At 34.8% G+C, this 15,387-nt stretch overlaps 2 protein-coding genes across 2 annotated transcripts; one reads left to right on the top strand and one right to left on the bottom strand.

Annotated features, from left to right (window-relative positions):
- The first annotated feature begins 242 nt into the window (after positions 1 to 242).
- Positions 243 to 1,656, top strand: MED22 (Mediator complex subunit 22). Its single transcript, XM_011306095.1, has 3 exons — positions 243 to 329; positions 406 to 643; positions 1,032 to 1,656. The coding sequence occupies exons 2-3, from the start codon at positions 442 to 444 to the stop codon at positions 1,349 to 1,351; spliced, it is 522 nt and encodes a 173-aa protein (XP_011304397.1). The 5' UTR covers positions 243 to 329; positions 406 to 441; the 3' UTR covers positions 1,352 to 1,656.
- Positions 1,657 to 4,285: 2,629 nt separating this feature from the next.
- bif (bifocal) lies at positions 4,286 to 14,822 on the bottom strand. The gene is made up of 4 exons (XM_011306094.1): positions 12,095 to 14,822; positions 8,489 to 8,662; positions 6,021 to 6,195; positions 4,286 to 4,882 (listed from the first exon to the last, which is right to left on the bottom strand). Exons 1-4 carry the CDS (start codon positions 14,342 to 14,344, stop codon positions 4,665 to 4,667), a joined length of 2,817 nt encoding a protein of 938 aa, XP_011304396.1. The 5' UTR covers positions 14,345 to 14,822; the 3' UTR covers positions 4,286 to 4,664.
- Between the last annotated feature and the right edge of the window lie 565 nt (positions 14,823 to 15,387).

The following is a 15,387-nucleotide window of genomic DNA, read 5'->3' as shown; positions in this document are numbered from 1 at the left end:
TTGAATAATTTTTTTCATTTAAAATTCCACAAAATGTGGCTTCCCCCTTCCACTCGTTCTACAGGCGGCTAAATTCCAGTTAAACAAACAAAAAATAAAAGGCATTCATGCCGCAGAAAATAAAATTCACCCCGTCGACTTGATGGACACCCCCATTGCATATGGCGCCCTCCCTCTCTTGGGGTGAAGTACTACGTTGCCGCTGCGGTCACTCCAACCCCCAAAACTGACCCTCTACTTCAATCAATCCTCTTTGACTCGACTGATGCTCAGTCATACATCAATGTTTATAAATATTTCCTCTATTTCTTAATAACTCGAGGCGAAAGGTGAGGCTTGTAAATTAGTAGAAGAAATTATTCATGTCATAAATAATTTATTTGAATTTTTTATTTTATTATCCAGGTCTCATTAACAAAACTCCAGAGTCGCCTGAGCTCCATGAGCACAGGTTACCGGGCCCTTATTTCTAGACATTTATTCCAATGGAAATCCTCGTCAGATCGTGAAAACAGTGCAATTAAATTAATTGTTGTAACAATGTCAGCACCACGAGCTCTACCTCAAAGTAAAGAAGCTTTACTTAAATCCTATACAACGAGACTGAAAGACGACGTGAAATCCATGCTGGAGAATTTTGAAGGTTCGTACTAACCTCCTCCATTGTTTTCCTCTTAAAACACCCCAGATTTCTCATTAAAACTATTTTTTCATCACTCCAACTCGATCAGACCTCTAAATTAATCACAAACTTCCTAATTACAATCAGAAAATGATAAATTATCATTCAACACTAAAGTAAAAATTAATAATTAAACTTCAAATTATCCCAATGAATTAATTTAATTATATAATGATTTCCCGATTTTTTTGGGTGAATGAATGGTTCAGATCCACCAAAAATTATAAACAAATGAATTTTTTAACATTTACAACAATTAATTTCCATGGCTTTCCACATTTTTCTCTTATCGTTATGATTTTTTGAGGAATGAATAACAATAAATAAAAAGATTTACAAATTCTTTCAGAGATAATAAAATTGGCGAAAGGAGAAAATGACTCACAGTTGTCCAGGATGACCCAATGTGAGCAGGACACATACGAGATGCATGTGAGGGCTGCAAATATCGTGAGAGCTGGTGAATCCCTCATGAAACTAGTCTCCGACATCAAGCAGTACCTTATCCTCAATGATTTTCCTTCTGTCAATGATGCCATCGCCACCAACAGTAAATTGTTCAGACAGAAACAAGCTGAGTGCGATCAGAAACTCGCAGCTCTCAGGGACGACATGGCAGCTGATCTCTATGATCTAGAAGAGGAATACTACACGTCGATTTATAAATGAACTGTGATTACTCATTATCAACGATTCACCTCAATTCCGATTTATCATCCATTTATCTCGAGAACCCTCTGCTTCACGAGAAAACGTCAAAGGACTTTTCAGTGAGGCCCGATATTTCCAAGAAAAAAGGTCTCTTGAGGTTTTATTGTAAAATCAATAGTTGTTGATTTATCAGTATTTAACAAAACTGGAAAAATCGAATTATTTTGGAGATTTGAATTATTTCTTTTCTCGATATTTAAGATCGATCTCTTCTGTATTATATAGGCATGATAAGCTGATAAATATAATTTTTGATATCACAATGGAGTTCTCATTTTGAATCCTTCAAATTTCCTTGGATAATATTTTTATTATTCTCCATAAACAATTTGTGAAATACTCTGAATATTGTATCGTGTCTAGAAAAATTTTAACGAATGAATTTCAGATCCAAAAAATAAGAATTGAGTCCCATCTTATCATTAATATTAATCACCATTTCATAAACCACTAGAAATTAATTAATCAATTCCTTTTATTAATAAAAAAAGACTGTTCAGTGATGGATAAAAATGATAAAAAATTTGTTTACATGTTCCTTTATTCTATTAACTTCCATTACACGAAGATTATATATCATTCAATATTCGGATCCAAGAGGGAAAATCCCCTGAATACGTAATCACTCGGTACATAAGTAGTTTCACAATAATTGAAAACTTACTCGAAATTCCATATCTCTAGAATCTACTCTTAACGATAAATACTACAAATGGGTATTCCTTTAATCATCCACTCTGACATTGAATCATTTATTTATCTCCCTCGCATTACCCTAGACATACTGTACAACAATAATTTACAAATTATAACCAAAACACATTCACAATATTTATATATAAGTTGAAATAGCGACAATTCCAATCATCAGAACGTCGCAGCAGTCTAAAAATATTAATTATCCTATTAGCTAGTGATAAAGCCAGATAAATCGAGCTGAACAGTTTTTATAAATCCATTTATCTCTGAAACTATCGACTTGACGAGAGAACACTTGAGAACTTTTTTGTTGCTGATTAGATTTCCAAGAAAAAAGATCTTTTCATGATTCCGATTAAAACCAATAGTTTAGAGGTTTTACAGGCTGTAAAGTTCGATTTCTCACTTTATCTTTTTGCTATTGATTTATTTTCAATCGGACTGGAGGGGAATGCAATTAGAAGTAGGACGAACGAAATAATTTTTCTCTAACGGATATATCACAATAATATAAATTAATAACAATACCTGGTAAAAAAATCGAACAGAACCAAATAAATAGTATAATTTTCATAATTTTTATAAATTTTCGGAAGTTCATTCAGCCAATAGTGAAGTTTTTGAGGAATATCTCGGAATCTAAGAGAGATACCGAAATTTGGGAGGAATTCTTTTTTGTAGATTTTAATTAGCTCCACAAAAAAGTTTCTGATAAAAAATCCGCTATCTCTCCGAGATTCGCAGATATGCCTCGAAAACTCGACTAGGGTACAAGTCTACTCGTTACCCGTTGCTTCTTCGCTTTTTAATTTTATTTCAATCGAGTTCAAACAAATTATAATATAGACTATTTCATGATTTCTTCAAGAGATCGTCTCTTCCAGAGACAAATCCAACTTATGAATAATTAAATAGCGAATTATTAAAGCGAGATAAATCGAATGTTTAATTTTTTTATCGAAAATACCGATTTATCTAAAAAAAATTATTGATTCGAGATCAATCGGTGATTAGGAAAGATGTAATTCAATTTCTCTCACGTTATCACTTCACCTATTAATTATTCATCTTCTCGAGTTAATAATGGAAAATCCTTATCCCGAGACTATAATAACTTATGGTATATACAAAATCCATCAGGCTACGGAGTACGATGGGAAAAATAGTTGCAAAAGCGTCTGGCAACTTTACAATTCTCCATTGACACCTTTCGATAATCGCAGTGTTTAAAAATTAATCGAATATTATCAGAACACAACGATTTTTTGAGCAGCGGAGAAACAAATTCTCAAAAACAATCTTGGAAATTTGTTTTTGATGAATAGAATTTATCGTCCAATCAGTCGTTTCCACAATTCGATGATTTTTATATTTAATATCTCAATCTCTCGAGGAAAGTCTGAATTTTTGTTTTGAAAATCCCCTGGGGTTTCACAAATACTCTAAAACCCTAAAATTCGTACAAATTTCGGCACACGATCGTGATAAAAAATCGTAGAAAAACATATTTGATTTATTCTCGATTATAAACTTTACAACTTGCCTTGAAAGGACAATGCGATGATTTGAAATCGATTAAATTCTGAATCACGATTTTCCCCTGAATTTTAGGATTTGTTCTCCACGTGATCGGTCTCGATGGCCTAGAATCTAAATAGAAAATTCAGTTATCTCCAATCGATAGAAAACGAGAGTTGATTTTTGGCAGTTTAGTCGTTTCTCTCACGAAAAATACTTTTATTTCTGAAAGGTTGAACCCTCGAGGTGGATTTTACCTCATGGAATGCATTTCGTTAAATACCGCACGTATGAGAAAAATAGACAATCCTTGCGATTTCTCTAAGAAATTCTCTCCAATTTTTTCAGCATTATAATTCTAATTAAAAATTCAATTAGCATTTCTCTCATGTTTCAATTCATATTCTGTAAAACGCCCAATAATTCATTAATTTCTAATTTGAATTGAAACATTGAATTGAAAATTGTAGAACAAATCGATTAATCGATCTGTCGAGAGTTTTCTCTAAATAAATTCTTTCAGAATTGATTCATTGATTTGTAATTGAATGTCTATTGATCGATGAATTTGTTTATTCTGTATAATTCAAACCAATAGAATTTATTATAGAAAAAAACAATTAGACGATCGATTAATCGATTTATAGAATCCATGGATATTTTTCAATTGTTTAATATTAAATAATACGAAAAATTTGTATAATTTCCTATAAAAATAGCGTAAGAAACTGAGGATTTTTTAATTAGAATTCCAATAGAATTCCCGGAATTCTTGTGGACGTCGAATAATAATTAAATAAAATCGCTTAGTGAGCGGTTTTTCTATAATTTTTTTCATGCGTGTTGTTTGATTCTGGAGCGAATATAATCGATCGTATTGAGTAAAATCGATACCTCACGGAGGAATGAAGGAATTTTGAGCCCCAGTGAAGCGTAAAAGTTCCTCTAGCATGAAGAAAAGATGTTTATCCTCCCGGGAAACGTGGGAATTCTCTCAGTGAACTGGAATTTCACCGATGATTCATTTCGATTGAATGAATATTAGTAGAGCAGATCAGTATAGGAGATCAGCAGTGGCTTCAGCCCCCCAGGCAGCCTCGGTGGAGTCCCCCAGGTGTTCCTGTGTTCCTCCATCTGTCGTGCTATCCTCTGTCTCCCATTGCTGACCACTTCCGGTGGTCGGTGGGTGGACAGATCTCGTGATGCCCAATTCAAATCCATCGGATGTCAGGTCGACTTTGCTCGGTGTATAACTCGCCAGACCACCTCCACCTGCAGGAAAATAGAACAATGGAAATAATGGAGATTAAATAAATTCAGTGAAGAGAGTACGAATTTTTTTACAAATAATTCGCTATATTTCTGATAATCTCTGATGATGATACTCCAGAGGATGATTATGTTGCATATGACCTTGAATCAACTCCTCCAATGATTACTCATTATTTTCGAAATTCCGTATTTTCTTGAGAGAAAAATTACGATTATTTTATTGAATATTAATAATTGAAAATTCCCTGGAAATTATTCCACTGGAGAAACATTTTTATTGTTTATTTATTTCCATTCGAATTAAAGTTCGAAATTTAATTCCACAGATCAATTAATTCCTGATTGAGTTATTGTTTCTAATTGCAAATTTATTGTGAGCAATAAATATGAGTGAAGACTCCATCAACAGAAAATTTATACTAAAAAAAAAATTATATTGCGAGAACAACTCCAGGAGCTAGTCAACGGTAGAATGAGTTGAGAGGAAGGAGATAATTTAGTATTGTGGAAGTAGTCTTTATCGACAGGTGGATACACAATAAAATAAAGGCATTCGAAGGAAACTCTTCAATTGGACAGTGAAGGAAGGGAAGTGGTGATAGAAGCGGAAGTTCTGTTGGTTTTATTTCACGATTTACACTTTTTACTCGAGTTTTCTATAAAATTGATGTTTCCCATCAACAACCCGGTGATTTCATATACATTCACCTCGTAAAATACTTGAAAACCCCTCGCCATTCAGAATAACGAGACTAAAAAGATAAAAAAATCCCCATCAGCCCGAGGAGTTGACTTTGATATCGCATTTAACTATTACTAAAAGGAATATTAACTGCAAAAATATTCCGTCTAAATATCTTCCATAATATTAATATTCTCCGCAATATTTTTTATCGTAATTATTCGTCATAATTACTTTACACTCAATAATTGATAATTAATATTTTGCTCTTCCTACACTCGTAATTAAATAATTAAAATAATAATCGATATAATATTTTGACTTTTGCACGGATAAAGTGACTTTTTTCAAATTCAATTTCTCCATTGATCAATCATTAATTTAAAGAATGTTTAAATACGAGAAATTGGAGCGAAAAGACAACAATGGTTTTTAAATTAGAAATAATTCACTCACTGAGAATGGGAGAGGCAGAATTCCCCGTCGAACACGTGGATTTGTTGCTAACAGATGATTGATAATCATCAGCAGATCCTGCAGATGTTTCCCCACTGGCATCATCTTCTAGCATCGAAGCTTCACTGGGATATTCAAATGTTCTGGTAGCATCATCATTAAACTGTATCCGATTCTGCAACAAAAATCCAACAATAAGATTTCCCATAAATAATTACAACCAATTAATAAATTCATTAATTTCCTATCGCGATTGCATCACAAATAAAACATCCGCAGGTTAAAAATTTTTAATCATAACCCAGATAAATGACAAATACCTTAATTGAAATAAAAATAAAAATCGCTTTCCCTAGGTATCACTAGTCTGTTCTGATCTCAATCATCCGGGCTTATCCGGTCATTTAATTTCGTCAGCTTTTCCAAAACAGATACGAACATCCATGGCTCGTGACCACGAACAATCGTGTGGCCTTGACCATATTTTAACGTTCACCGATGAATCCCTTGGTTTTTTATCTTGTTTTAATAAATTTTGGTGAACATGTGCGGGAGATAATGCTCAGAGGGAGATGAGGATTGCTGACGGCACGGTATGTAACCGCAAATAACAGTAACCGGTCACACTTGTTGAGTATCGAACTGGGGAACAACACCAACGTCATCCTGATGCCACGTTGCTAATATGAATACCACGAGGAAACAACTAGCTTCTCTGATTTTTTATCGTCAGTTATGAAAATCGTGTGCCTCAAGATTAAATCCCCAGAAATTACAAAATCAAACAATTGAGATATTATCTAATATGTTATTAATATGTTAAACAACTTTAAAAAATATTCATTGAACTTTCGATTTAGATTTAAGGCCCGGATGGACTGCCTGGAAAAGATAATTTCCTCCGAAATTGGGACTTCTAATTACTCCGTCAATTAATCGTTTTTTCCGATAATTGTTAGCTAGCGGCGTAGTTGTTGATAATCGCTGGAACGCTAGCTAACAATTATTGAAAAAACGATTAATTGCCAAAGTAATTAGGAATCCAAATTTCGGAGTAAATTATCTTTTCTAGATAATCCACCCGAGTCTTAACATTAATTAAAAATAATATTTAAATAACGGTAACTAATCTGATTAATAAATAATAATAATCTAATTCTCAAATGGAATTATCAGATTTATTTATTATTTATTCGTTTGTAAAATATTATTTGAAGGAATGCCGCAGTGAAATATCAAGAAATGTAATTTTTCATTTTTTATATAAATCATGGATATTTAATTATAATTATCATTATTTATTGATTAATGTAGGTTTTCAGAATTTCCACGAGAAAAACTAGCAACTCGTTTTTTCCGGAAACCTTCGCAGAACTCCGCGGAAATTTTCCTGGAAGTTTATCCGTTTATATTTATTCCTGAAGTGGAAAGATAAAGAAGATCTCGAGAGATGATTTTTAGTCGTCAATCTAAAGACTTTCAACGTCAACTTTCATCCCACCGACGTGAGAAAATCCAAAGTGATAACACATTATTCCACGATTTTTCCTGCCCTATCAGTAATCTCCATTATCTCGTTTGTGATATAATCGTAACCCCGAGAGTATTTCTGAAGAATTAATAAACAGGTGGGGATGATCTGCCCAATGCCATCCCAGAATCAATTTTTTCCGGTATTCATTACCTGAGATGACATTCGCGCAGCAGAACTGGCACAAACTAGCCATTAGTATTCCGATTGACGACTTTCCTCATTTTTTTTTCTTCAAGAAGTGAGAAGTCACGTATGAAGAAATTTCGTAGAAAAACTCGTTGCACCACTGGAAGTCTAAGTTTTCTGTGGTCTGGAGACTATTGGACTAGTACTCTCCGTTTATCGATGAATATTCTCTCGAAAAACTATTTATTGGGGGATTATTGATTTTATGTATTCGAAATTCCGTGAAATGTCGAAAATTCGAATTTTCGAATCATTGGGTCATTGATTTCCCTTTTTAAAAATTTTAATAAATTATTCCATTTGAACGTTGATTAATTCTACGAATCCTTAAGAATTGAATTCAATTGAAATTACATTTCAATGAAAATTATTTCAATAATTGATTTGAAATTCGCGGTTAAAACCAAAATTCTTTTCTTTTGAATTAATTTCCTAGAAACAAATAGATGAGTATTTAAAATAGAAAAAATGTACTGACAATATTAATTGCAAAAAAACCATGAGCTGAAATACTTTTCTGCCTATTCCTTATAATTTCTCGAAATCATCTGTATGAGCAATAAAATTGAAATTAAAAAAAATTGAAAAAAAAAAATTTTAATAAAAAAAAATTTTTAAAAATAATAAAAAATATTTTCTAGTTAGTAAATTCAGTTGTCTAATGAGATATTGTTATGAATGTGTAAGAAATTCCCCAGTGTGTGCTTTAACGAGAATACAGTATCATTTTCCAAGAATTTGCTGATACCTTGTGATTTCTCGGGGTCCTTATCAGATTACTGCGCCCATTAATCAAGACGTTGTCGTTCGTGAAGAGGACATCGCAGGGTGAAGGGGGTCCTCTGGACATTTCCCAATCGCCTTCATCAGTGGTCGAGGCATCCAAAGTGGCATCCAGGACGATAATCCCACCATCTCCCACCTGAAAATAAAAAAAAATTCAATACAAAATGAATTATCAAAAAAATCCATTATTCAAGAAATCAAAAACCAATTAAATAAATTCGTAATAAATTCGTAATAAATTCGTAATAAATTCTATTATCCCTTGAAAGAGAGTAAATAGAATGAAATTATTATTTTTAATAATAATAATCTGGATTATAATGAAAAATCGGGCGTTTCATTGAAGTTTCATTTGATTCGAGAAGAGTCAATTGAATAATTTTTCGCATTCGTAATAAATTCTATTATCGCCCGAAAGAGAGTAGATAGAATGAAATTATTATTTTTAACAATAATAATCTGGATTATAATGAAAAATCGGGAGTTTCATTGAAATTTCATTTGATTCGAGAAGAGTCAATTGAATAATTTTTCGCTGTTCCTCTGATCCTTTGGTAATTGAATACCTGTATTACATGGGATGGAGATAAAATTTGCAGTGCATAAAATTTGTAGAGGTAAACAGAACTCCACGACACAAACTGTATCCGGAAATTCTTCCAGATAGTTGAGCAAAGAGAGAGAATATTGTCGACCGAGCGTTTCTAAAAAGGGGATAACGGATCTCGAGAACTAAATTTCCATCTACAGGCTGGATCCCCGTAAGTTGCTCTACAACGGCCATATTCAACCGTGGATTCCACGTAATCAACTGGAATGCTGTTGATCAAGGCCGTTTTACCGTCCCCTCAGTCAATTTTTTCCATTTTTTCCATTCCCCATTAATTCCTTTTTGTTTTAAATCTCCAATTATTTTGACTGTTTCAAACGGAAAGTTGAGATAATTGTTGTTAAAATCGTGGAGGAATTTTCATCTGGATTCCTTGGAATCCGAGCTGAATCTCGCATTTTTTAATTGTTTACTAAGAAAATTATTTACTCGCCAATCAGTTTCAAGTAAATACCAATTTCGGTTGCAGTTCTGTTGAAATCCTAAAATTTCACAGATTCTACAGATTCCAATAAAAATGTAATTCTAATTTTAATTCAAACTCCATTATCGAATTCGATTAAAAATTCAATAAAATTTATTATTATTTATTTATCATTTTATTCATTCAGAATTCAGATTTCTAAAATTTTATTTAAATTCTACAGAAGTTGCATCTGTATTAACTATTAGAGTTCAATTAAAATGAAAATGATCTCCTATTAAAATCAATCGGATTTATACCAAAAAGTATTCGCGCGAAATTTAAAAATGTAATAATTCATAAATTTCGATAAGTTCCAGAAAAAAAAACCAACGACAAGAGGATGTGACACAGTTATTTATCTGCGGTCTCCTCACTAGTTATCTGTTGATAACTGAACATGACTCATCGATAAAATCATTACCCAGCTACCATACACTTTCCTTACAATTCATTTAATACAAAAACCTAGATGAAATCGAGAGTTTTGATTATCATGAGTGACGGACTTTGAATTGAAAGGTGAAGATCCGAGTGATGAGAGCCAAAAAAATTCAAAGAGATCGTTGAAATCCGAGGGGAGAATTAAATCCATCACTGGACGGTATTAATAAACAATCAGATATTAAATAATCACTGGAATCTACAGTGGAACGGTATTCTGATAAAAAAAATCGACTGTTCAATTATTTTCCTAGACTTTCAGAATTTCAATTTCTGAATTAATTATAATTAATCAATTAATTATATTATTATCATTATTTATTAATTAGTTTAGTTATAATGGAATTATAATTATCAGAAATTGATAAGAAATAATTCAGTTTGAAGAATATATTTTGAAAAATTCAAGTTTAAATGATTGATGGTAAAAAAAAATAAAATCTGTCATTCATATTTATTTATAAATAAAATGATGCTAATAATGTGGAATTAATTGATAATAATTATCAGATAATTATGAATTAATTGAGGAGTAATTAGAATGGATTTAATTGGGTAAGAATTTGTTTTAAGTGGAGAGCGTTGGGAGGTGGTGAAATAGTTGTTAAAAATGTCCTAAAACATGAATTCTCAGGATCCCTTGGTGTACTTGAATGAAGTACCTGCACCATTCCCAAGGTTAGACTCCATTAACGGTGCAGTAACGACCGGTCTGCCTCGAAAATTCCAGATTCCCCCTGAGGATTGGAATGCACCCGCCAACTCCACTGAGGAAATCATAAGCCCCCGGTATACACCGGAAAAAACGAGTTCCCATTGATCTCCACAATTCTGAGATCAACCGAGGTCGACAATGAGAAAGTTCCAAGGGATTGATCATTTTTGAAATTATGGAAATCGGATCAGTCCCATTACACATTTTTTTAAATTAATTATTCATTTTTTAACGGTAACGATCGCGATGAATTTATTTGTTTTGATGAATGAAAATTAGGCTGGAAAATGTCTGGAGACGATTATTTATTCTTTTAATTTTATTAGAATTCGAGTCGATTTCTAATTTTAAAAGGAATCCCCTGGATTTTTGGGTTTAATTCAGAATTTTGTGTTCTAGAATTTTATACATTCTATGAATTTCAATTGAAATCTAATTTCGTTGAAAGTTTTAATAGAATTCTAGAACTCTGAATCGAAATTTTATCGAATTCCATTCTATTTTATGGAATTTAGATTTCGGTAATGAAAAATAGAATTTAAAAGAGTAAACCAGAATTCTCATTATAGAAATCCGATTATAGCAATTATTCAATCCAATAGAAATTATTAACTAGAATTTCTAGAATTTCTGGAACTCTAAATTGAGATATCCCACCGCAAAAAAAAATACGGAAGTCGTTAACGTCAATTCCCGGAAATTGTAATAAATAATTGAAAATCATTTCTTAAAATGGCAACAATTAAAAAAACAGTAATTGTGGAGATCGCGATAATCGATATATTTTCTTTAAGAGTTAGTACGCAACGGATGTTCGTAATTTTTTTTAAGCACTCGAATTAATTTAATTTCCTAAATTTCAATGATTTAATTGGACTGGAGCCAAAGAGAAAGGAATGGCCAATCTGTATTCTCGAAGGTGAAAACCACCAGGAAGCCACGCTCCATTGATACTCCATTCGAACGACAGTTTCAGAAGAGAAATAATTATTTTAATTGCTGTCAGAAAATTGGATTCCAGATCACTTATCCTTTCAAAAATTCAAACAATCAAAATTAATCTTTAAAAAAAATAATTTCCTCAAAGAAATTTGAGACCAATTTACCTAAAACTATACTAGTTCAAAAAAAGATTGAATTCAATTGAGGGATGAAAATAATTTTTTTCCGAAAATCGATGAAAAAATGATTTTTTCTAAAATCGATGACAATGAATTTTTTTTGAAAATCGATGAAAATGATTTTTTTTGAAAATTCTCGGAAAAATTTTTGAATACACTTCTCAAATTATTTTTAAAGAAATGGTAAAATTGTGAAATAAAAATGTGAATCCTACCTTAGGCTTATCCCTCTTTCTCCTGATAATGAGTCCATCATTCTCGATATAATCCGGCACATCCTTCCTATTACTAAAGTTGAAAACCATTGTATTATTCTGCTGATTCCACGGTTTAGTATCCCACAGTCCACTGCCTGCCCCCTCCCCAGGTGAATTTTTTTTACCCTGAATTTCCTCAGCACTCTTGAGACTGACGACAACCTTCGTTGGCTGTTCAATATTCTTCACCCTATTAATCAAATTCTTCTCCATCTCCCGATTGCTGAGTGGCTGTGGCTGTTTGACCGATACCAATGGACGAATGATACCAATTTGTTTAGGAATGGGTGAGGAGACCTTCTTGCCACATTTCTGCTCCTTGGGCGCAGGGTTTGAGGTCCTAATCACTCCCAAACTGGATATGGCCCCAAGGGGTTTGTCCTCCTTCCAGGTCTCAGGCTCTTTCTCCCCCCTGAATCCCTCATGATTCACCTCCACATCCTCCAGACCCTCAGGAAAACTACCCCCAGTCTCTTTGACACCCTGAGGAGAATTTCCCCCTGTCTCCTTGACACCCTGACCCCCAGAGCAATTTTTCTCCATTTCCTCGAAGATCACCTCCACTTCACTCTCAAAAATTCCCCTCCTCTCCTCCTTATTCTCCCTATTCTCCCCCTTTTCCCCAATTTCCCCACTCTCCCCCTTGTCTCCATCGACCCCCTCACTCTCACAGTCTATCACCTCCTTGTCATCACCCTTGACCTCCTCCTCCGGATCTTCACCATCCCCAGAGGATTCCCTCTCGTCCTTGACCTCCAATTTCTCCTGACAGCCCTCACTCGTACCTCCCCCCGAATTTTTATCCCTCTTAGAACCTAAAGGACATAAGACTATTGGCACAGCTCTGGCAGTCCCCCTGGAGGGTTCAGGACTCGGTGAAAACCTGAATTTATTGGGCTCCGGTGACGACGACTTCTCAATTTTCTGGAACTTTTCAACAACCGACGAAACCGACTGAACAATCGTCTCACTCTCCACTCCATTTCTCTTCTCCAGGGTCTCACTACCCTCCAAACACTTGACAAAATCATCTCTCTTCTTGGAGACGACCTTGACTCCTCCATTCATGAAAGGCTTAGGTTGGAGGGGTGGTTTCTGAATTTTCTTGGCAGTTTGTGCCTTAAAAGTGTCATTAATCGTCTTAAATGTTGCGACCTTGACAGCAACATCACCTTTAGGCTTGAGCTTCTTGACAGAGCCCTCGAAGATCCTCATGGTGGTTTTAACGAGATCGGGTGGTGGTCTCTCGGTGTCAGCCAGCAGAGGTTTAATCCTCTTGGGTTTATTGAGAGGTTTTGGCCGATCCTTCAATCTACTCTCGATATTGACAGTCGTCCTGTCGATGAGGACGATGTGATCGTTGGAGTCCTTCTGGAATCCCATAAATTTCTGTTTCTCCTCCTCGACAGATTGATACCTCATGAGAGTCTCGACACTTCGTGCTCTTTTCATGGAGTCATTACCCCTGGAGGAGTTCCTGTACCTCTCATTCTTCACAGAAACTCCAGGACTCTTCTTGGTGAATTTCCTGGTGGTTTTGTCCCCCTCGTCGCTGTCTAGGAGATCCTCGAGACTCGCTGCCCTTCGAAATCTCTGAACTGAAGTTCTACTTTTGTTCATCTCCCTCAGGGTGAGATTTAGGTACTTGCTCTTGAGTTTGTTGACGATTCCAGGGCCATACTGAAGCTCCTCGGAGCTGTCACTCTCAAAATCCTCGAGGGGTGCTGTCATCCTGGTTCTGCAGATATCAGACTCCAGTCTTGGATAAATTTTTAGTGGCTTTTGAGGATCTAGATCGACAGATTGTGACTTGAGGGTCTTTGGTGTGTCCTCCAGAGGACATGAACCATTCGCCTCGAGGTGCATCTTGCACGCGACTGATTTACCACCGACAGATTGACTCTCCGTCAACTCACGAACTCCTGTGGCGCCTCCAGTGGAAATACTTTGGATTAAACCTGGAGTTGACTGAGCGTTGGCCTGTGACTCCGGGATATTTGGATTTGGTGGATCTGTTATGCCATTTTCCGAGTCTTTACCAGTATCTATCACCTCCACAGGTGCATCTGACAGATTGCAGGTACTCGAGATGCTGCTGGAGATGTTGGAGACACACCCTGGGGGTCTATTTTGCTGCTTTCGTCGCTGAATCAACTCCCTCTTCCACTGAGGAACTGGATCCCCTGTGTTTCCATTGATGGAAGCCATTGCTCGATTACTCAGGGGCTTGGAACCCTCTTTGTTGCCGGTTGGCACTTCCGTTTGTCAATCAAAAATTTTTTTCTCTTTCTCACGCTTTAACTTTTGGCATTTCACTCTTCAGGGGTCAACGTCGATGGGAACTCTGGAGCTATCAGACTGAGGGCTTTCATTATCACTTCACTTCACTGGGATTTTTATTCTTTTTGATGAATCTTGGAGGATTAGAGAACGTGTGAACCGGTTGTGACGAGACTAGCACTAGGTGTTTTCAGGCAAAATACTTTCCATTTAGTCGAGAGGACCCTTTCGCGACGATTCTCCCTCTCACAGCGTTTTGCCACCTTTCAGCCTGTTTTTTATATGTTTTTTTTTCGATCGACGGGTTTGAGGTAACCGGCAACATGTGTGTGTGGGGGAATCACTTGTCGTTGGGGCGACGCGATCGCGAAATGTCGTTTTGGCGCCTGCGCGTCACACCATTCTCGATTTGACGGATAGAAATGGGTGGGGAGGGGCCGCTTTTTGACGTTTTTATCCCTCCCCCTTTTTTTTTTATTGATTTTTTATGGTCACCGGGAAATTTCAAAAGTGCATTAATAAAAATCAATTTCTATCAAATTTTTCATTAAAAAATTCATTTGATTCCGAATAAATTCGTAATCATATAAAATAATTATAAAAACCCCAAGACTTGGCAATACAATTATGGAAAAATCAAATCAATTAAAAATCATTATTCCACAATAATTATTAAACTCAAAAAAAAATGGGAAGCAATTGATATTAAAATAAAAATGAATCCGAGTTGATACCTAACATTAATCAGACTGACATGCAGTAAAAAAAAAATTCTTATCATCCGAGACTACGGAAGCTTTGACTAATTAGTATTTATTACCTGTTGTACTCCGCACTTGAAACTATTTAACTCAACGCATGAAGTCATCAATAAATGCAGAAATACCAATTGCCATTTATTCCCCCGTACTTCTAAAATAAAATAAAAAAATAAATAGTGAATTGAATAATAAATTGAATTGAAGCGGTGA

Source organism: Fopius arisanus, unplaced genomic scaffold (genome assembly GCF_000806365.1).
Source record: "Fopius arisanus strain USDA-PBARC FA_bdor unplaced genomic scaffold, ASM80636v1 scaffold00046, whole genome shotgun sequence".
Lineage (NCBI taxonomy): Eukaryota > Metazoa > Arthropoda > Insecta > Hymenoptera > Braconidae > Fopius > Fopius arisanus.
Note: the sequence above shows the minus strand (reverse complement) of the source record. Positions and strands in the feature narration are given on the sequence as shown.